Source organism: Rutilus rutilus (genome assembly GCF_951802725.1).
Source record: "Rutilus rutilus genome assembly, chromosome: 9".
In the NCBI taxonomy this organism is placed as follows: domain Eukaryota; kingdom Metazoa; phylum Chordata; class Actinopteri; order Cypriniformes; family Leuciscidae; genus Rutilus; species Rutilus rutilus.
In genome coordinates, this window is record NC_140223.1 from 29,313,048 (window position 1) to 29,334,996 (window position 21,949).

The 21,949-nt window shown below is 34.2% G+C and overlaps 2 protein-coding genes across 5 annotated transcripts; both read left to right on the plus strand.

Annotated features, from left to right (window-relative positions):
- Nucleotides 1–1,301: 1,301 nt before the first annotated feature.
- On the plus strand, nt 1,302–14,163 carry LOC311297065 (Schwann cell myelin protein-like). 4 transcript variants are annotated; one of them, XM_084419152.1, is made up of 22 exons: nt 1,302–1,491; nt 2,007–2,071; nt 4,047–4,097; nt 4,536–4,916; nt 6,045–6,332; nt 6,410–6,703; nt 8,076–8,456; nt 8,852–9,139; nt 9,239–9,532; nt 10,381–10,416; nt 10,533–10,874; nt 10,972–11,268; nt 11,427–11,544; nt 12,386–12,433; nt 12,538–12,564; nt 12,648–12,710; nt 12,780–12,824; nt 12,945–12,971; nt 13,065–13,109; nt 13,316–13,384; nt 13,860–13,878; nt 14,003–14,163. In XM_084419152.1, the coding sequence occupies exons 3-22, from the start codon at nt 4,061–4,063 to the stop codon at nt 14,015–14,017; spliced, it is 3,114 nt and encodes a 1,037-aa protein (XP_084275278.1). In that variant the 5' UTR covers nt 1,302–1,491; nt 2,007–2,071; nt 4,047–4,060; the 3' UTR covers nt 14,018–14,163. The 4 variants fall into 4 exon arrangements, with proteins under 4 accessions (XP_084275278.1, XP_084275279.1, XP_084275280.1 ...); XM_084419154.1 differs by having other exon boundaries at nt 1,306–1,491; nt 6,142–6,332; XM_084419153.1 differs by lacking the exon at nt 2,007–2,071 and having other exon boundaries at nt 1,304–1,491.
- Nucleotides 14,164–14,657: 494 nt separating this feature from the next.
- On the plus strand, nt 14,658–20,847 carry LOC311297076 (uncharacterized protein). Its single transcript, XM_084419183.1, has 10 exons — nt 14,658–15,066; nt 15,886–16,266; nt 16,350–16,637; nt 16,744–16,873; nt 16,976–17,017; nt 17,146–17,172; nt 17,258–17,320; nt 18,220–18,276; nt 18,422–18,440; nt 18,556–20,847. Exons 1-10 carry the CDS (start codon nt 15,030–15,032, stop codon nt 18,610–18,612), a joined length of 1,101 nt encoding a protein of 366 aa, XP_084275309.1. The 5' UTR covers nt 14,658–15,029; the 3' UTR covers nt 18,613–20,847.
- Nucleotides 20,848–21,949: the final 1,102 nt, after the last annotated feature.

Sequence of the window (21,949 nt, forward strand, 5' to 3'; positions counted from 1 at the left end):
TTAGTACTCAATTCAAGCTTGTAGAAATGAAAGCGTAGTAAAATTACTCAACTTTTCTGATACTGGTTTTCCCATCATGCACTGGGCCTTGAATAATATTTAATGAGGTTGATTTTTCACTGTTTTCCAGCTGTATTTTGTGGTAGATTTTTCCTTAAACCAACTATCTGGTCTCGTCTACAAATCGACGTCCCCGTTCAATAATAGTCACCTAACTAACTCATTTCCCTTATTAGTTTTTTGCTGCGCAGCAATGATCGACAAACAGACTTTAGCAAATGTCCTTTAAATGCTTTAATCACGGCCGGAAGAGTTCCCGAGCAGTCTCAGGGAATCTCTCCCAAGAAGAAGCAAGGCCAGAGGATCTCAGACAAATTCCATTGAGAATCCCACCAGAAAACACAAATACAACAGTTTTTATAGAATCGAGACAACAAATAAGATTATCGTAACTAACATGTCACCTTCAATATGATTGGTTCAAAAGCCTCAACCTTTTCCGTCTTTTACTGGCACAAACAAACTCTGTTTTTGTGATTACTTGTCACAAGGTTTGAGAACTAGTCATCTGTCTAGTTTCATTTCCCCTAATTCTTATCTATACACAAACACACTCAAAGTCACAAGTTTTCCCCCAAAGAGTTTGGAAACATTTAAAAGCATATGAATGTTGTTCCTGCAAGAAAAACAAATGTTAGTGGATTAATTAAAGTTGATTAATTAAAAAAATCTGGTATCATTGTTTTTGTTGTTAGGATTAGTAACTTGCCATTTTATGACATTTGGAGTTAATTTTCTACTCAAAATGACACATTCAAACACAAAAACGATCCATCAAACATTACTGTCACTGTGTATTGTCTACCATGTATTGAGGTCTCTGCGTTCACATGAGATATGGTGTCTCACATAATTATCTATTGTATTAATTACTTAGATATTTCTAAGTAAAGCATATACTTTAACCGTGTGGTTTTATTCAATATTAAATTGTTTGAGTGAAATATATTGCAAAGGAAACTTCAACTAAATAGATATTACTCAACCTTTTACTAGCAAAGTTAATATTACTTATTTTCTTTGTTACTTGCACTTAACTTAGTTAAGTAGAGTTTACTCAATTCCATATCTGAAATTTACTTAAAAAATATGCGTGTGAAATCTAATATTCGTGCAAAAACTTGCCAAAGAAAAATTAAGTAAATTTGACATTGTTTTTTTCAGTGTAGGGTTTGTCATGCTTATCGAGCGCATAATCAAATTATTTCAAGACAAGATGCTGCAAACTCCTTGACCCAGTTAAGCAAAACAGACTTGCTTTAATAAGAGTGAGGGTATGTTTCACACTTCCTCTCATATAATCTTTCTCGCATAAACGAACAGTTTTGTATTTTTCTGATTTGTTTTTCACATTTTGTTGGAGGCTTTGTTTTGTTTTGTTTTGTTTTTTAAACCAATCGACTTATTTGCAAATGAGACTGCATTAAGAAGGTAAGAATAAAAAAAAAAAAAAAAATGTTATAGCCTATTACATCTGATTTAACATTACAAAGTGATTTTAGTATGCATTCTATTTAACAGAAGACTTTAGGTTTCAGTTTCCATACATTTTTGTCCGTTCTTTTCTTGATTTGATTGTCAAAACTACATTGATATAGGATTAAAAAAAAAAAATATATATATATATATATATATATATAATGTTTAGTGCCTTGTGACATTTCCATTATGGAAAATTGTCTTCACTTTTATTTTGAAATGTTTTTTATTTTTTTGTTTTTACATGTAAAATGTTGCAGGCCCAGTACAGAAGGCCATGTTGTTGACAGATTAAAAAGTCTCTTTAAAAACAGGAAAAATTAAGGAGACAGGAGCAAACGTGTCAGTGTTGAACATAATCCCCAGCAACTGTTTATTCAAGTTTTTTTCACATTGTTTTCAAATTATTGCACACGGTTTCTCTATTATCAAAACAACGTTTTTCCTTTTTTTTTTTTTTTTCACAGAAACTTTTATAATACATTTAAGCTTTTCACAACGCTCCTTTAAATCTTCTCAGACGAGTCAAAAGGTATGTTATGCAAATAAAATCATCACAAATGACTGAACATGTAAGGCCTATGAACCAGAGAAATGTATGTTAACCATACATTTTTAACATTCTAGTTACTGGTTGTTTTAAAATCATTACTGCCATCACGATACTTTAACTTAAATTTTTCCCTCTGCATTGGCAGGAAATAGCTAGTCCTGGAACAGCATTACATTTGTTTGCACTAGAATGCCTGTTTGAAACATTTGGCTGGAGAAATGCATTGATATTTATACATTCATGAACCCTAATGAACCAAATACAAATTGAATAAAAGTAAACTAAAAATGAGCGATATAACATGGTTACTGGTTTAACTGGATCAAATTCAATGCATTTAACGAGCTCATCCACACAGCGTCCACAAAATGGCGGATGATCTACACATATTCAATCTTCACAAACCAGATCATTTATACACAAAATAAAATATCTTGATCATGAACATACACATAAAAATCACATGACTTGTGTGTATATTGTTTAGTTGTTGTGAAAGTCATACTGTAAAAACAGGAAAAAATGAGGAGACAGGAGCAAACGTGTCAGCGTCGCACAATCCCCAGTAACTGTGAGGGCACCGGTGTGGTGAAGAGATGAGTCCCACCTTCGGACCCAAGCAATCTGATTTTATGGGAACGTTTTATGGGTAATCGCTTTAGTGCCTGGTTGCAAATCAGACAACATCACTTTATTATATAAGACGTTTGAACTACGTTATAAAGACCATTCATGTCTTTTAACTTGTATGTTTCATATACTAGAAGCTATAGATTGTGAAATGAAACATGTCTTGGTCTAATGATTTTTTGTTTGCTTACAAATACAATTCAGTTACTAGCTTTCTGTTAAGCTGTGTGTACTGTGAAAAGCGCTATACAAATAAATATATTTCTTGATGGCAGAAAACGGCTAGACTGTTGTCACAGTCACGTTCAGTGTTTCCTATCAAATTAGTTTGTTTAACCCTGTTTCTATTATATATTCCATTACTATTCTTTGATTAATATCCTTTTTTAATCCTCTCCCTAATATCCATTGTATCTTCTTTTTTTTCCTAGTATTACCTTTTAAGTTCTTTATAATTTAATTCTCTCTATATTGTATTTCCTACATTTTAATATTACATGTTCAACGGTTTCTATTACCCCACAAAAGGCACAATTGCCTTTACTATGTTTACCTATTTTGTATAGTCCTGTGTGTCCAAATTGTAATCTAGTAAACATCACCTTCTCTTTTGTATATCGCAAATTGTATATTGTTGACTTGCGTACGGCCATCTGCCGGAAGCTAGTTATTTTAGTCGATAAAGTTTTTTTTTTTTTTTTTTTTTTTTTTTATCTTTTTATTGGAGAATCAAGAAGTTACATTTTACAGGAAGTGAAACAGTTCTCCAGTTTCATTTTATCTTAAACAACTAAAACCTTATAAAACCCCCCAAAACACTGCTTAGTAACATATTTTATCACGACTGGATGGGCTTTGATGGACTTCCAAAAAAATATACACATTGACAACCATTATGGAAATGTTTTAGAAACTGCTTTTATCTTATCTTGTAAATAGCAGCTGATTTATCTGAAGGCCTACTACAAAGCATAAAGCTACTATAAAGCTAAAACGGCTCACATTAGCTAAAACAAGTTATCGCAAAAACAGCTTTAGATCAGGCATACTACTGGGGTCCTAAGGTGGGACTCATCTCTTTACTACACCAGCGCAATATTGCTACTCTATACGAGTCCTCGGTTCACTTTCAAAATAAACATCCCGATCTCACAGCAACAGACAATGATCTACAGTCTGACAGTTTTCAGCATGACTTATACCAAATTATCACATCACTTCTCTATTAAAATGAACATAAGGAAAATAAACTTTTTCTCCCTGAATCACAACTTAACCCAAAATGTATACACAACACAACAACTGTTTTTGATTTTACCTAAAGGCAAACCCTGGACCATGATGAAACCTCTGCTTGTTCATTTGCTTTTACAAGGTATAGTATAGGCCTATATTGTTTTGTTTCTCTTCTTCCTAAAGTAGGTGCAACTGATATACATCATAAAAATCTGTCACTGTATATATATTTTTTAATTATCTGACTTCTCTGTATTAATTTCTGAAGATTTCTGCAGCCATTTCTAATGCTGCTTCTTGGTCATTTCACCAAATCTAAAGGTTTCACATCATTAACTCTGTTGCTATATTTCGTGTCATGCATTAGCTTTAGAATTCTTATTCATTCTTAACTTAATTTAGCCTAAAATTAAAATGATTATAGATCTACAATGACATTTTGACATTTAATATATATTTTCTATTACTTATGTGATTGAAAGCCATAAACACTGTATGTTTATAAAAGCAAAAAGATATATATTTTTAAAAAGTTTCAGCTATTAATTTTCTCCAAATTTCACCTGTTGTCCCACAGGTGTTCTGCTGTTTGATACTTTAGCATGGAATGTGAAAATGCCAAAAGAAATTCGTGGTCTCCAAGGTTCCTGTCTGGTTATACCATGTTCTTTCTCTTACACATCGTATCCACCCAAAGACCCACGTAGAGTTGTGTGGTATCAGTGGGTCTCTCAAGGTTATCCTTTAGTTTATGATCCGTGGTATCCATATGATGTAATTGAAAAGTTCAGATGGAAAACTTCTTTATATAGAAAATCAAGTTGGGATTGCAGTCTGCTGATCAGAAACCTGGAACAGTCCCACCATGGAGAAAAAATATATGCATGGATTGACCCTGAAAATGTTGGATGGCGCACCTATGAATTTTATGATGTCACCTCTACAATTCTTCTTGACGGTATGTAAATATTCTTGGAATAAATATACTTTTACTGTATTCTGTTCTGACCAGTTTCATAGCTTGAACAAAGGCTTAACAGATAGCACACACTTTCAGAAAAGAACTCCAGAAAGCAGTCTTCATAACTTTAGTGACTTTACTGGTGATTTTCTTCTCAATTCTTTTTTTATAAATCTACAAACAAGAAGAAAAAATATGTATGAACGTTATGTTCACAATTACACATTTCCAGTTTAACATTACAGTTTGATTTTGTACATATTCCTTTTCTAACATTATTTTAAGTAATACACATTGAGAAATTATATTCAAATTAGATTATGTACAAACAAAAGAGAAATTGGCATGTTAGTACGCTAAAACAAGGCATGTTACCAATAACGCAAATCGAGTGTATGTCCAGTGGGAATCGAATGTCCAGTGGGAGGCAGACAAGAAGCACAGCTAGATATAAGCATGAGCATACACTAATATCTGTGATTGTCTAAAAAAGTGAAATATTGTGTGGTCAATAACAATAGACACAATAAACTGCTTCAAGTATTGTCATTTTAAAAATATAGTCAAAACATTGTCAAATATTGTCAAGCATTGTGAAATATGTTCATATATGATGAACCACACACACTGTGTTTATTCTGCTGATACGACCAGAGAGAAACTGACTTGAGATCAGTTTTGGTTAAAAATAATTTAAAGAGTGAAAAGTGAAGGTAGTTCACTAAGCCCTGGAATCATTCATTTACAGATTGCAGATTTAATGCAATGAAATTCAGTATTACTATGGAGCCACGTTATGGTTAAGAAAGTGATGTGCAGTACTTGTTCTGTTGATTTGTCCTATCTTGTCAGATTTTGCTACCTCCCATTAGAACAGAAGGTAGTGCAATTTGACAGCGAAAAATGCTACCTATCAGATTGTGCTACCAGCATCATATATTCATGTGGTTTGAGGCTTTATTAACATCCATATCTACCCCTTCCCTAAACCTACCCTTAAACAATGCAGATATTTTTTAAATAAATATGAAATATTGATGTGCACGTGCAGTAAGCCCTGGACAATCTGACGGGTAGGATGAAATGTCAGGACAGTACTAATTCTAATGTTCCTGTGAATTATAGCAAGTCTACAGCAGCCGAGCATCAATGTTTATGGAGGTGAAAGGATGGGTGACACCATCACAGTAATATGTTCGACTTTCCACACGTGTCCATATAGCAAACCAGTCATCATTCTGAGCGGTATAGAAGGAACTGATAAAAGTGACCATCAGCATTTTGAAGACGGCCTGTGGAAAATCACTCTGACACGCACAAGTGTCGTAAAAGCAGAACGCTTGACTATTGGGTGTTCTGTAACATATTATGGTGGCAAAAGAGTGACAGCTACAAAAGACAAAAGTGCCAAATGTGAGTAAACACACATATGAACTGTGTATTTGAAATGCCACTGTTGGGTCTATTACAAGATTGTACTTCAATTTCAGGTGTTCATGATAAAATAAAGATTGAACCTGAATTGGCAGATGTCACAGAGGGCGTCGCAAAGAACTTCATTTGTTCCGTCTATCACTCCTGCCAGAGAGAGACTCCAACCATCACATGGAACTATAAGAACATGCAGGTCTCAACAAGGAGCAACACACTTTCTGGTTTAAATCGCGTCACCTATTCCACCATAACCTTTCTGGGTTCAAGAGATGAACATGGGAAGAAACTGATATGCACTGCACAATTTTCTGGAGGAAACACTGAAACCTCTGTTGTTTTACGTGTACAGCGTAAGTAATTTGTTAGCATAGTTTATGACTTCCATAGAATATTTTGCATTCGAAATCTGCCTTGTTATAATGTGTGCATACTAAATTGTGGTTAATCAGAACACATTATTTTATTATAAAAACTGTTGTTATATTATTTAAATATATAGATATATATAATAATAAAAACAATGGTTAAAGCATAAACAGCAGTTTACTGCCATTTGTTATTATTCTGGTTATTTACCTAAAATCAAAACATTTTTGGTTAACTTAATTGTAAAATTCTAGTAATGTGTAGGCTACTATTCACATACTATGCCTTTGTTACTCAGAAACCCCAAGTTGAGATTAATTAATTTGGTTTCAGTACCATTTTGCCAAGGAAAAAATAGTTTTTGAGGCGGGGCAATTCTTAATAGTTTCCCCTAATTTCATCCACTTCTGTAGTTATCTTTCTTCTTAATTGCATTCTCTCATTTTTCAAAGCCATCTTGAATGTTGAATTGTCAATACAACTGAAAAGGGAACATCACATTAGTTGACTTCATAAATTGATCAAAAATGGTGGTTAGTGTTCCTTTTGGTTGGGACCTTGGAAATTCATTTATATTACTATAATTCTCTTTCAATTGACGCAGTAATATTACTAGAAGTCACAGTTATTTGTAGCTTCAAAGGAACATAAGTAATAAGTTGCTTTTAAAAGATGACCCAACTCTTATGTCATAAACACCTTGTGAAACCTCAAACTTTGAGTTAATATAATCCAACCTGTAGTTATAACAATATCTTGCAATTGATCTTGTTTGAATCACATGCAGACATCAACATTCAGCATGCAAAACAGAACAATGGTAACAATTAAATTTGATTTATTATTTATTAATTGTAACAATAACAATTGTATTTGCTACTACTGACACAAGACAACAACCAAAAAAAAAAAAAAAAAAAAGGCAAATAAAGCCAAAAAAATAGTCAAACAAAGCAATTGCTTAATTTATTCATGCTGCAATGCACTCTGGGAGTCAGTAATTCTGTGTAGCTATACTAAATCAAGAGTAAATCTAAAATAAATTATCAGGTACTCTCTATAGTTCTTTTTTAGTTATTCAAACTCACTTGTGTAAGTGAACTAAGCATTTGTCAGTACAACATACTATTCCTATTTCACTTTACTTGATTTTTTTTTAAGGCAGTCGGTTAGCATGTAGTGGCTAATCAATTTGAAGTCTCACACATTCAAAGAAAATAGCTTACTTCTGTATAGCAAAATAAGGTTGAACGGAAATATATTGATGGGAAATCGTAAAGAGAACTTTTTTGAAAAAGTTTGAAAAGTTGCTTAATCTAATACTCAGCCATTAATATTTCAAATTTTGTCCCACAGGTATTATGAAGTATGAAGATTTGGGATGGAAAGTGACAATGCCGAAAGAAATTTGTGGCCTCCAGGGTTCCTGTCTGGTTATACCATGTTCTTTCTCTTATACATCAAACCCACCCAAAGACCCACGTAGAGTTGTGTGGTATCAGTGGGTCTCTAAAGGTTATCCTTTAGTTTATGATCCTTTGCATGCAGATGATGTCATTGAGAAGTTTAGAGGAAAAACTGATTTATATGGAAAGACAAGTGGGGATTGCAGTCTGCTGATCAAGAACCTGGAACTGTCCCACCATGGAGATACACTATACACTAGGATTGACCCTAAAAATGTCCAATGGGACAACTATAAATTTTATGATGTCACCTCCACAATCCTTGTTGATGGTATGTAAATATTTTTGGAATAATATTCTTTCACTGTTATATCTGTGATTGTCCAACTGTAGTGAAATATTGTGTGGTCAATAACTATAGACACAATAAAATTCTTTACCCAAAATGACTTTATTCAAACCCATTTATTTATTTATTTAACATTTCAAACTAAAGCCAAGACAGTTAGCCACCAAAGCTTCTTCTTTTTTTGTCTTTGCATTATATTTCAAAATACTAAAACAAGTGGCATAAAATAGTTTAAAATGTGGCTCAGAAAATGGAAGTTATTTTTGAGAAAAGTTCTAGCATCATTTGCAGATTTTTTGTTGTTGTTTCTAATGCAAAGAAATTCAGACATTTTCAAGTGTATGATGTATTATTTATAATGTTTCTGTCAATTATAGCAAGTCCGCAACAGCCCAGCATCAGTATTTATGGAGGTGAAAGGACAGGTGACACCATCACAGTAATATGTTCGGCTTTCCACACATGTCCATACAGCAAACCAGACATCATTCTGAGTGGTACTGAAGGAACTGACCAAATAAAGGAGGAGGAGATTAAAGACGGCCTGTGGAAAATCACTCTGACACGCACAGGTGTTGTAAAAGCAGAACGCTTGACTATTAAATGTTCTGTAACACATCATGGTGTTAAAACAGTGACAGCTACAGAGGTCAAAAGTGCACAATGTAAGCGAAAAAAAATCTAAATATATTTTGTGCTATTAGCAATAATTTAATTTTAAATGTCACATTTGGACCCATTTCAAGATTTTACTCAAATTCCAGGTGTTCATGATAAAATAACGATTGAGCCTGAACTGGCAGAAGTCACAGAGGGCGTCGCAAAGAACTTCAATTGTTCCGTCTATCACTCCTGCCAGAGAGAGACTCCAACCATCACATGGAACTATGAGAACATGCAGGTCTCAACGGGGAGCAAATCACTTTCTGGTTTAGATCGGGTTACCTATTCCAACATAACCTTTCTGGGTTCAAAAGACGACCATGGGAAGAAATTGATTTGCACTGCAAAATTTTCTGGAGGAAACACTGAAACCTCTGTTGTTTTACATGTACAACGTGAGTAATATGTTAGTCTCCTCTATGTGTCTCCTTATTTTAGTGGAATCCCATCTATTTTGGTTAGAATTTTTGATAAATTTCTATTTTTGTTTGAAAATGTAGTGTTAAGAATGTAGAAATATACGCTGACTACACCACCTCCTTATTTCAGGCAGGAGGAGCCCTCTACAAATCACAATACTTGATTCTAAGCAGTAAACGTAGTTTGTCAAATATCACAATTGTATTGTTCACATACATCAAAGATTAAAACACTCATTAAAACATGTGTCAGTAATAAAATCCACAGAAGTAGGAAATAGCTCTCCTCAAGACTGAAAGAAGGGTCGTGCCTGAGCTTATGCACCGCCTTCTGTAAGAGACAGAAGAAGAAAGTAAAAAAAAAAAAACACAGCATACACTGCAAACAAGAAGTAACCTTTAATCACCATTACAGTGCCAACTTTCTAAAGCAAACCACACAGCTAATAACTCCACATATCTGTATGAAAGTACAAGGGTAAAGAGGCTGAGCGTCAACTTCAGAAACATGCCAATCTCACTATCTGTTGCTGCAACAACTATTTATGCTTTCTTGGTCATATGGCTAGCCACCCGCACCTGAAACTCCTTGCTGGCCAGTCTCCTCCCACATAAACTTCTCCTCGGTTGTCTAAATGAAGTGTAAATGGTCTTCTCTTAAAGACACTTGTCAAACTATTTAAATTACCCAACAACATTAATATTGAGTCTTGTTCCTGCAATTCACGTAATTGCGTAAATTAGATTTCAATCCTAAGGCTCAAATGTGAAACTTCACTAACGCTAAAACCGAACATAATTGATTACCCTTGATTCTCTTACAGAGTATCAGAAACCAGTGGATCCAATCCTGAATGAAAGTATGTGTTTTTCCCCTTCTGTAGCTACTCTCATATTTATAGTATTGCACTGCATCATATTTTGGTTTCCTGATAATACTGATTAATCTATTATATGGTATCATATGTCATTTAAGCTTATTTCCAATATGAGGCAGATGTGATGCCTAAGATCACAGCGTTGACTCGTTCCTGTGTGGTAATACCGTGCAGTTTCAAGATGGAAGAAGAATATGTCACTCGACTTCGCGTTCTTTGGGTCACCAAAAAAGGGGGCTATATGTTCCACACTGACTCACATGACGTCTTAGACAATTTCAAAGGCCGCACAAAGCTCCTGGGAAACCCGGATGAACAGGACTGTACTGTGGAGATGGATAAAGTGCAAACTCATGACAACGGGCCATTCTGCTTCAGAGCAGAAAAAGAAAACGAGAAATACAGTTTCAACAACAGCTGTGTGTTCATTATAATGCGGGGTGAGGAAATATAACCGCTCATTTATTGGTTATAAAAATGCTTTTAAAGATGCATCACATCTCATAATATAACATCTTTGTGTTTCTTGTTAAAAAGCTTCTCCTGACAAACCTGTGATGTCATCCCTCCCTGAAGACATCGATCCTGGGACACGCGTCACAGTCAAATGCTCAGTCAACCACACATGCTCCTCTCACCCTCCCAAAATCAGCTGGAGCGTCCCAACAGCCCGAGAAACTGTCAGCCACAATCACATGGGTGGAGGCGTCTGGGAAACAGTGTCTGATGTGACCTTCATTCCAACTGGATATGAAGAGAAAGATGAAATTGTCTGCAGTGCCAACTTTTGGGGTGGTAAAACACAGAACCATACTGCCATCCTGAGTGTTAAGAGTGAGTATCGACTGATACAGTTACATCCAAGATGTTTTGGAGGATCTCTGATTGTATACATGTTAATGAGATCGGCTTATGCATTGGTCAATATTTGAATATGACTTTTCAAAAAGAAACTACTTCATGATGTGTGAGAGATGTGACTTTCCTTTTAGAAATTGGAGTTAAAGAGAATAAATTGGAGACTTTCGGGCTTTATGCCATTGCTCCATCACTGGTGTTCCTCCTCATTTGTGTACTTGCTGGAGTGTGCATTTACAAGAGACGGCACAGGTAACTGTTTTCGCATCCTTCAGAATTTCTGTATTTACATTTGATGTCTCTAACTCAAACTAGATGCCAAACAGAAAGTGAGGCTGTATCTTAAAAAAAAAAAAAAAAACATTTTTCCAGTCGTTAAACTAGCAAAAGTGGATTCAGACACGTCCTAAGTGCACTTGGTCTGTCATCACCATTCTGAAGCTACTTTAAGCAGTATGGACACAGCGCCGCCTACTGGTCAATAAACCTTAAAGTCTCCCTGTGGTGAAAATCAAGCTTGTAATGTTGTTTATATGTCTACGCTGTGTTTTCTATTTATTTTTATATGCTTTAAGACAAACCATGTGTAAATTCATAAGTCAACAACATTGCTGAGTATTTTCTCCTTAAAACTCCAGTGAACCAAAGACAGTCGCACTTTGAAATCGCTGGTGTTTCTGACGTCACAAACTACCTTGTAACCAATAATGTCAATGTGTGATCGTCAACGTGGATCTCTGAGCTTGTGTGAGTGAGTGGAGGTGGGGCTAATTTGCATATTCATAGATCGCGTATACTAAATGAGGCAAGGGTGTAGAGTTACATTCAAGCTATTTAAAGGTATGATTTTTTTTTTATATGTAAATATAAAAAAAGTTTAAATATGTAATTTTGGTGATCAAAGATTTTTTTTTAAGGGATACAATTATTGACTACAGGGGGACTTTAAGAATTGCTTTTTTCACTTAAAACTCTTTAATGACAAAAATGTGTCTTTGGATTCATTAGGACATACTTTTATTTAGGACATACATTACTTTTTATCAGTCAGCGTTGCCAACGTCTCATTTTACATTGTCATTATTGATTGTAGACAACCTTGTCAAGATATGCAAGGGTTACAAATGCAGTCTGAACATAGGTATGTGTGACATGTTTCTTTCATCAAATTTCACTGACTCATTCATGTTAAAACCTTTAATTGGATAATAAAAGTGATTATTTTAACCCTATTCTCTGATGCAGGAGATCAGTTTGGAACAGATTCTCAAGGTTGGAGTCTTCTTTACTGATGGGTGTGATACTTTACATTTGTGCCTTTGTTTTTGTTCCTGAGACGATTTTTTTTTTTTCAGTCATTTTAATATGCATGATGGTAGAGCAGCTTGGACTAACAGGGGAAACAGGGGTGATATCAGGCAAGTACAACATAAAAAGGTAAAAAAAAGGTCTTTGTGTCCAATGCACTAAACTTGTGCAATCTACAGGCACACTGGAAATGCTCCTGAAAGACCACCGAAGCCTGAACAAAGGCAGGTTGAAAATATAATTGTAATATTACAAGTAATTAAGCATAAACTATGCACAAATTATGTTTGTAATCATACCATTTAAACATCACTTGACTATTTAAACGTCACATCTCTCAACAGACGGAGCATCTGGAGCCGATTTTCTAGGTAATCAATATTTATTTTCTGTTCATTTTGTGTCATGCTTTCATTTTTAAATAATAAAACCTTCCAATTTGATAACTTTGTTCTCTTTTTTAGACACCAATCACCCAGAAACAATCCAAATCTGAGAGCAGAATATAAGTTGGTTTTTTATTCTTCAAAAAAAAGTTTCCATACATTTTAGATTTTACCCCCAAACATGTATTTGTATATTAAAAAGAGCAATTCATATTAAAATGTATTTATATTAAAAAATATTTTAACACAAATTTGAATTATTTTAATACAGTTCCCTCTCTATACAAATAACCAAAGCGGCATCACTGATGAACCTTCTCTCTTCACAGGGCAAACAACACATGTACTGTGTCAGGAAACAAGCCTTTCTCCAAACCTCATATTCCATCACCAAAGAGGTACAGTGCATTTGAACCACATATCAGTCCCTCAAGGTCTAAATTCATTATATTCACCATACACATAAAATAATACTGTTGAATGCATGATTGGGCATGATTGACTGTTGAATACTATGACATGACATTATTAAAGTTATAATAAAAGTGTCAAAAGTCCCCATGCCACTTCAAGATTCCTGAGTTTGGTTCTTTAACATTGTTTGTTATAATGAAAAAACGAATTGCAGAATTTGTGATAGCTGCTGTTTTATCATTATGAATATTTCTTTCAATAGCAATGTATTATATTTCAGAAGCACTGTATGTGTCCCTCTCCTTTGTCATATGACAGATGATTTAAATAAATAATAAATAAACAAACAGTCAATTATAGTTAGTTTTTATCATTAGGTTTACAGTTGTTATGATGAATGCAAACATTTCTCAGATTTTTTTTAAATATTTTTTTAATATTTTTTTTTATGCATCTCAGTGTGCCAAAATCTTACCGTGTGAGTACACATTTATCACTTCATTTCCTCTCTTAAATCATTGAAAACATTCCATTTGATGTGATTTCAAATAATTTTGCTGAAATATGACGGACCTCTCTGTCTCTTTAAATTTTCCTTTAAGGGTTATGATTTATAATGCTGCTTGCACCAACCTGGAAATGTCTGATGAAAATAAAACATTATCAGGGCTGTTTGGAGTTCAAGTCCTGATCACATCATTTCCCTGTCCTGTCCCTCTGTTCAACATTGTTTTATAAATGTCAACGCGAACTGGATATAAAAAAATAAATAAAAAAATTGATATATATATATATATATATATATATATATATATATATATATATATATATATATATATATATATTATGATCTTATGCTTCAGGGTGTTCAACTTTAGAAACGCAAATACATAAATACAAAGTCTTTTTTTTGAGTCTGTAGTTTGTATTGACTCTAACATGCTTTCATGCTTCATACATTATCCTGTATATGAAATATATTCCGAAAAAAATATATATTTTCTGGAAAACAAAATATATTTTTTATCACAACCAATTTTTTGTTTTAGTTTTTTTTACGTGAAACTTATGCTTGTATTACCTGTCTTTAAAATAAAGAAATATACGTTTGGCTTGAATGTTCACAGTGTTTTGTTTGTTTGCTTAAAGTTGCTTGCTTTGATAACTAAAAATATATATATATTTACTTTTTAAGTATTTTTTGTCATTTCAAGGTTTTTTTGAAAGTGTAGACATCCAAGCAATTACAACGTAGCTCCCCTCTTTCTGACCCCAACCTTAAGCCTTCATTTACTTCATGAATATTATATTTAGCTTTTTTTTGATACTATAGATTCTTACCCAATCCACTTGTTTGAGCGGGGGACTAAAACCGTTATAAAAAGGGAAATGATTTGTTACATTTAAGCAAAAAACAGAGGAGTAATCATCTATTTTGAAGCCACTTTCACTTCTCAGTTTGGTAGTTTCTTGTAGTTACAGGGCACAGCTGAAAAGTACACAAAACCTGCTATTTAACTTGCACAGAGGCATTTCCGTAATTAAGATGTGCTCGACAGAACACTGTATTGCCTGCTATAAACATTTCATCTATTTTGTATAAAACAGCAATTGTTTTGACGTGGGAGTATGACAGGACCTCTGTTACTTCATTTACTTGTCCAAGGTACAGTGTGTTTTCTTTAATATTTACATTTCTGCTACTGTACATTTATCCATCAAATTAATAATTAAATGACTTAAGAATGATAAATGCTACACGCATAAAAGTATTGCAAACATTTCAAAATTGCCAAAAACAACTGAGCAAGAAAGAAAATAACAGTTCAAAAAGCAATATGCTATTGAAATGACTGCTGACCAGAATTAAGAATTAGGTATAATAATTGCACCCTTCAGTCACAAATCAGTCACAAATACCAATGCTGGCAAGTCTACTGACACAAATTTTTACATTAGGCTAATTTTCTTACGGAATCATTACTACAATTACAATGACTATTTCTAATCAATCAAGACTCATTTAAGCTTCCATCTAATATTTCTAATCTATCTATCTATCTATCTATCTATCTATCTATCTATCTATCTATCTATCTATCTATCTATCTATCTATCTATCTATCTATCTATCTCATGAAAACCACCCAGAACACAATGGCAACCACCTAGCAACCACCCAGAACAATTATTTGATAACTGAACTGATCGTTTTGCATGTGACGGCAACACAATATTTTATTGTTATAAAATGATCAAGAAAGACAAAATCAAGAAATAATGTAATACTTCAAACTTTCTGGTCCAAACTTTCCCAAGCCAACTTAAAGTTTGTCTCGACGAACTTTTTAATCTAGTTTTCTTATATTGTAGTATATTATGGTGGTAGTAGTAGTAGTAGTAATAATAATAATAATATGCCTGTTGAGAATAAAAACAATGACTACTTAAACACTCATTAATGACTCCAACTTTTGTTCCACAGCTGTTCTGCTGTTTGATACTTTAGCATGGGAAGTGAAAATGCCAAAAGACATTCGTGGCCTCCAAGGTTCCTGTCTGGTTATACCATGTTCTTTCTCTTACACATCAAACCCACCCAAAGACCCACGTAGAGTTGTGTGGTATCAGTGGGTCTCTAAAGGTTATCCTTTAGTTTATGATCCGTTACATGCAGATGATGTCATTGGGAAGTTTAGAGGAAAAACTGATTTATATGGAAAATCGAGTTGGGATTGCAGTCTGCTGATCAAGAGCCTGGAACACACCCATCATGGAGAGATATTGTATGCATGGATTGACCCTGAAAATGTTGGATGGCGCACCTTTGCATTTTATGATGTCACCTCCACAATTGTAGTTGATGGCAAGTATAATGTCTTTATATTTTCACTCCTGATCTGGATATGAGAGTATGTTGCCTAATTGTTATATTTCTGCTATTTGTAGCAAGTCCAGAGCCGCCCAGCATCAATATTTATGGAGGTGAAAGGATGGGTGAGACTATTACAATAACATGTTCAACTTTCCACACGTGTCCATACAGCAAACCAGACATCATTCTGAATGGTACTGAAGGAACTGATCAATTAGACAATGAGCATCTTAAAGACGGCCTGTGGAAAATCACTCTGACACGCACAGGTGTCGTAAAGGCAGAAAGCTCCACTATTGAGTGTTCTGTAATACATCATGGTGGCATAACAGTGACAGCTACAAAAAGTAAAAGTGGACAGTGTAAGTGATCTGTGTTTAAATGCATGTTTGCACTAATGGGCCTTTTGAATCATAGTTATGATACTTAATGATGTGCATTAATTAAGGATTAATTTAATCCTTTTAGCCACTTTCCATTATGAGGCAGACAAAACTGTTGAACTGAAGACTATTTGGCTTCAATACCTAGTGCCATCACTTGTGCTTCTCCTCGCATGCATATTTGCTGGAGTCATCATATACAAGAGACGACACAGGTATTTTAGTGTGTGTGTTTCTAAAAGTTTTAGACCAGTGTATATATGTATTTCTCTTCAGGGAACATGTTTAGGTTCTCACATTGTCATTATTGTTTGTAGACAGCCTCGTACACAAGGGTCAATAACACAATTTGAACAGAGGTAAGTATTACATATTCAATTATTTTATTCATCCATTTTCTTGAAAACCTATTTATTTATGCTATAGGCGACAATCTTTACATTTCTCTTATTCATTATCTCTTACATTATCTTATTCTCTAATGTAGGAGATCATGTTGGAACAGATTTTCGAGGTTAGAATTTTCTTTATTGAATTGAATTTATTTTTAATTATCTTTGTATTTGGTCCTGAGACTAAATTTAAAATGTCTCCCCCAGACAACCGAGTATGTCTCAAAGAAGTGCAGTTCAGACTAACAGTGAACACAGGAGTGATATCAGGCAAGTACAACATAAATGGGTAAAACATAAGTTTGATTTACTGAACGCTGGTTTACTGTATGCTACTTGTTCAAATATCTCTAATGCACTAACTAGTGCCATCTACAGTAGGTACTGGACAGACTGGCAGTTTATGTTTTAGTAGTTTTGATTTTTTAGTAAATCTTTCTGCAGATGACATTGTTACACCAGTAGGTGGCGACAAGTAACTGTCTCTATGGGTGATTCACTAAATCGTTCAATTGGGTGATTTGCTCAAAGCATCCATTAATTCGAGAACCAAACAAGTGATTCACTGAATTCGGAAATGCATACTAGCATACTACTTTTACTATTTCTTTCATAGAAAAATAAGGGCTGCGCTCAAAATTGCATACTATCTTGAGTAAAAAAAGTATGTTCTATATAGTATGAATGTGTGTAGAATAAATGTAATCTGGATGTATACATTCACCCTATGTCATTATCATGTGGCCTATCAGCGTCAGTTCACTGCCTTGCTTCACTGCCATTCACAAATCCTCTCCCGTGGCCTTATGGGATAGTAAATTGTCATCGCATGCACACTTCAGAATCTCGCTGGGAGTAATATGTCATCCGGGTACTTTTTGTCATAGTCCAACCGATTCGTTAAAAACAGTGATTTATTCATAACGCCAGTTTATGTGCAACAGGCAATTCTTAGAGGGGCAAAAATAGTGAAATTAAAAACTGTCTTAAAAGTAAGTTACTCAATATTTACTTTTGGTTTATTGTTATGCAAACTTTATTGTGTAGGCCTATAAGTGTTGTATCAAAGCAGTAATTCTGCAATCCCGAAAATTATTAACACATTGCTGAAGTCTTATGATAAGGCCTCTTGAAGTGGCATTACTTAAAGAAAACTTTTCACTTTACAGAACCAACACATGTGGAAACAAGCCTTTCTCCAAACCTCATATGCCATCACCAAAGAGGTAAAGTGCATCTGAACCACCTTTGTATTCAGAGTGTTACCATGCTACATCAAGATTCCTTTAACTGAACAGGTGCCAGGATGAATGCAGATAATTATGTTTTTTTATTTATTTATTTTTTATTCTTTTTCACCATGCACCTCAGTGAGCCAAAATCCTACTCAGTGAGTATATCATTTATTTCTACCATTATTAAACTGTGGAAAACAAATGATGTCTTGAAACATATTATTTGCTGACCTTTTTATCCCTGTTTTTTCCCCCCTTAAATACATAAAGGATTATGATGCTGAATACACTAACATGGATGAACTCAACATGTATGGAAACATCTGATGATAACGAACAAGTTTTTGTTCATACACACAGCAACAAAAAAAATAAAAATACAGCAGATAGTATACTTTTTGAAATATAGTTCATGTAATATTGAGAATATACCCATAAATAAATATAGCATTATAAACTAGATCACTCTTTATATATAATCCGAAATAAATCATCAGCAAGTCATCTGATGTGTGCTCCAAATAACTAATTTGCATTTGTTCCAGGCATTAATAGACCAAAGATCATGATAGGTGTCAGTATCTTTTCATAGCTGCTAGATAGAGAACAAACACCAACTCTATCATATTTAATATCATAAGTCCATTTATCAAATGTCTCAAAAGATCATCGTAATACAATTTCCCCCCAAAAAAATTCCAACATATTTCTGCATATTTTTAATTGACTACACAAGGGGTTTTCAACGTCAAGGACTGTCAGGGGGTCTGGCTATTGGTAGAATTTGTAGGCCAACTATTCCTACCCCAAAACAACTCAGAGAGGTGTTTATTATAAATAAAGTAACTAAAGAGTAGGCGATAGATCTATAACTGATTTTTAAAGTGGTGTTCTTGAGTTTATTGAACGAGCTGGCACATCGACCACAATGTGTGCAAGTTAATATTGTTACCACGCTCAAAACCTTGCTGGACCTTTCGAGGATACCAAGGTTGAATATACAGTTAGAGTTAAGAGATATGGGTTCAAGGTAGTGGTGGTGTCAAAGGACTACAAACCAAAATGCATTCCCAGCAAAAACTACAATACCCAGACAGAAAATGCCCACTAATGCTCAAGACATGTATACTACAGAGGTCTTCAACCCTGCTCCTGGGGACCCATCAAACACACCTGAACCAACTAATCAAGCTCTTCAGGATGGCTTGAAAGTCACAGACAGGCATGCTGAAGCAGGTTGAAAATATTCTTTGCAGGACAGTGATCTCCAGGAGCAGGGTTGAAGACCTCTAATTTAGAGCACTGCAATGATGACAGTATTTTTGCAGGCCAACCCAAAACTTAGCATCACCCTGGTTCCCACGACAAAAAAAAAAAAAAAAAAGACAAAAAAAAAAAGGATTTTTCCATTGGCTTTTGCATTATTGCAGAAAATAAGCTCTGTAACCAACAAAAGTTTATGATTCTTACATGTTTTGTTCATCATGATAATCCTCAAATAAGAACACCACTGTTAAGAATTTTGAAGCCTTTATACAATCAGCATAAGTAAAAACCTAAACGTAGGCTTTAAGCGAGCTATACAGCGGTCGCATCTCTTCAATGTCACCATCACTAAGCTTCTGACAACTCTCTCAGTCTTTCTGTTCCTGACAGTTTATTATATATAAATTATAAATAGATAGGGTCTATATATAGAAAGGCCTACATTATACAACAACATATATAATATAGATTGTGGTAGATTTTTCTTCTTTAGCACCTGACTCAAAATTATCTGGGGCGTCTCCAATCGACCCCCAACGTCTACAGTCGACACTTAATCTTTATACTCTAGCACTGCGTCTACAGTCGACAACTTTGAGTTGTCCCACTAACCTGCTGTGCAGCAATAACTAAACAGACTCCAGACAAAGCCTTCGAATATGCTTTAATCATGGCCAGAGGATCTCAGACAGAGAAAATCCCGCCAGCAAAAATAATACAACAGTTTTTTATAGAATAAGAGCATGGCAAAAAATGACATGATACATTACATAATTTCCCTACAATTTGATTGGTTCTTCATATGCAAACCCTTTTGTTACTAGGTAGAAGCAAACTTAGATCTCAAATCATTAGAAAAATGGAAAAGGTTAGAAGTTTGATTACTCAATATGTCATGCGACTATTCTAGACTGTTATATTTTTGATATTGTCTAGTCAGCATCTCAGAACTTTCCACTGGTTTCGACACAATCTTCAGAGTACATTTTGTTCAAGTGTTAGAATGTTAGGCCTACAGGAGAAGTAAGGTTAGATGTTAGAATTATGATTAGTTTGATATACAGTTTACTATTTTATTCATTAAAAAATCCATCACAAGATCAAATCGACATATACCTTCCAACATCACAACTATACAATGTATCTTTAATGTTTAGCAGTCACAAGATCTGCCTCTACTGCATGATGTTTATCTTTTCTTTTTTTTTTTTTTAAATGTCTTATTCTACATTAGAGCATTTGATTAGACTAGATGAGCATCATTGTGTATCATCCAATAAATCATCAACAAAGTTGTCTGATGTGTTCTCTGAATAACTAATTAGCATTTGTTCCAGATATTATTAGGTAAAAGTACATACAGTAGCTCTTAGTCGGTGTTATTGACTTCAACATCCTATAGGTGCTAACGTTTTGTGTATTGAACTATTTGTGTATGCGATTGGAATCTGATCGTCCACACTGTGTATGCCAACTGTTAAGATGCACTTTGTGTGTACTGTGATACTCTTTCATTTTCCTGAATATTTGCATTGGCTTTTGTAGTAATGAAGTTGGTTCCCAATTTTGAAGAAAAGCTGTCAAACATCAGAATGCGTGCCAACACATACGCCCTTTCTTACCCATCAGGACATGTAACTTTCTGCTATGATGACGTGTTACGTTTTACATGGTGTGAGAAAGTGACATAAAAATAAGCTACACAAAATCTGATCAGAGTGAAATGGATTTCAAGAAATGAGACTTGAATAGGATTTCAAACCACATGTAAATGTAGCTTAAAGCGAATTTGTAAAAATCAGATTTCATGTTTTTTTTTTTTTTTTTTTTAATCGGATTTGCACTGACAGTCTGAACAAGGCTAATGTGTAGCCCCAGTACTACGTCTTATAAGGCAGCGGTAAAAACGTAGGAAGTTAGCATGCGTCAACTGTTGGTTAACCAGGCCGACTAACAGTATATTGTAATTTTCTGCTTGATCTGCACTTGGCAACAACACAACCTTGTTTCTTGTTCAAAACAACCTCGTTCAATGACTTTCAGTATGTTTCTTTCACCAATGTCTGACAGGTTTAAGGTTTATGTGGTGTAATAAGTAACAGGCAGAACTAAAAAAAAAAAAAAAAAGAAAGGAGAACAGACCAGATTTCCAGAAATGTGATTTGAATATTTAGCTTGAAACAGATTTGTGAAAAAAAAAAAAAAAATATATATATATATATATATATATATATATATATTTTTTTTTTTTTTTTTTGCATTCACACTTCTGAAATATGATCACACTCCAGATATGCACACAAATTTAATTTGGACTGACAGCATGAACAAGGCTTAAGAGTACACATCTTGGTAATTGTTCTGTGTGTAGACTCCCCTTATCAGGAAACACATATTT

Bases quoted from the DNA above. Each gene is read 5' to 3' on its own strand.
- LOC311297065 (XM_084419152.1), top strand. From the start codon at position 4,061: ATGATGAAACCTCTGCTTGTTCATTTGCTTTTACAAG. The intron at 4,098-4,535 runs GTATAGTATAGG...GTTGTCCCACAG, and splicing joins TGTTCATTTGCTTTTACAAG to GTGTTCTGCTGTTTGATACT. The intron at 4,917-6,044 runs GTATGTAAATAT...TGTGAATTATAG, and splicing joins CTCTACAATTCTTCTTGACG to CAAGTCTACAGCAGCCGAGC.
- LOC311297076 (XM_084419183.1), top strand. From the start codon at position 15,030: ATGACAGGACCTCTGTTACTTCATTTACTTGTCCAAG. The intron at 15,067-15,885 runs GTACAGTGTGTT...TTTGTTCCACAG, and splicing joins ACTTCATTTACTTGTCCAAG to CTGTTCTGCTGTTTGATACT. The intron at 17,173-17,257 runs GTTAGAATTTTC...TGTCTCCCCCAG, and splicing joins TGTTGGAACAGATTTTCGAG to ACAACCGAGTATGTCTCAAA.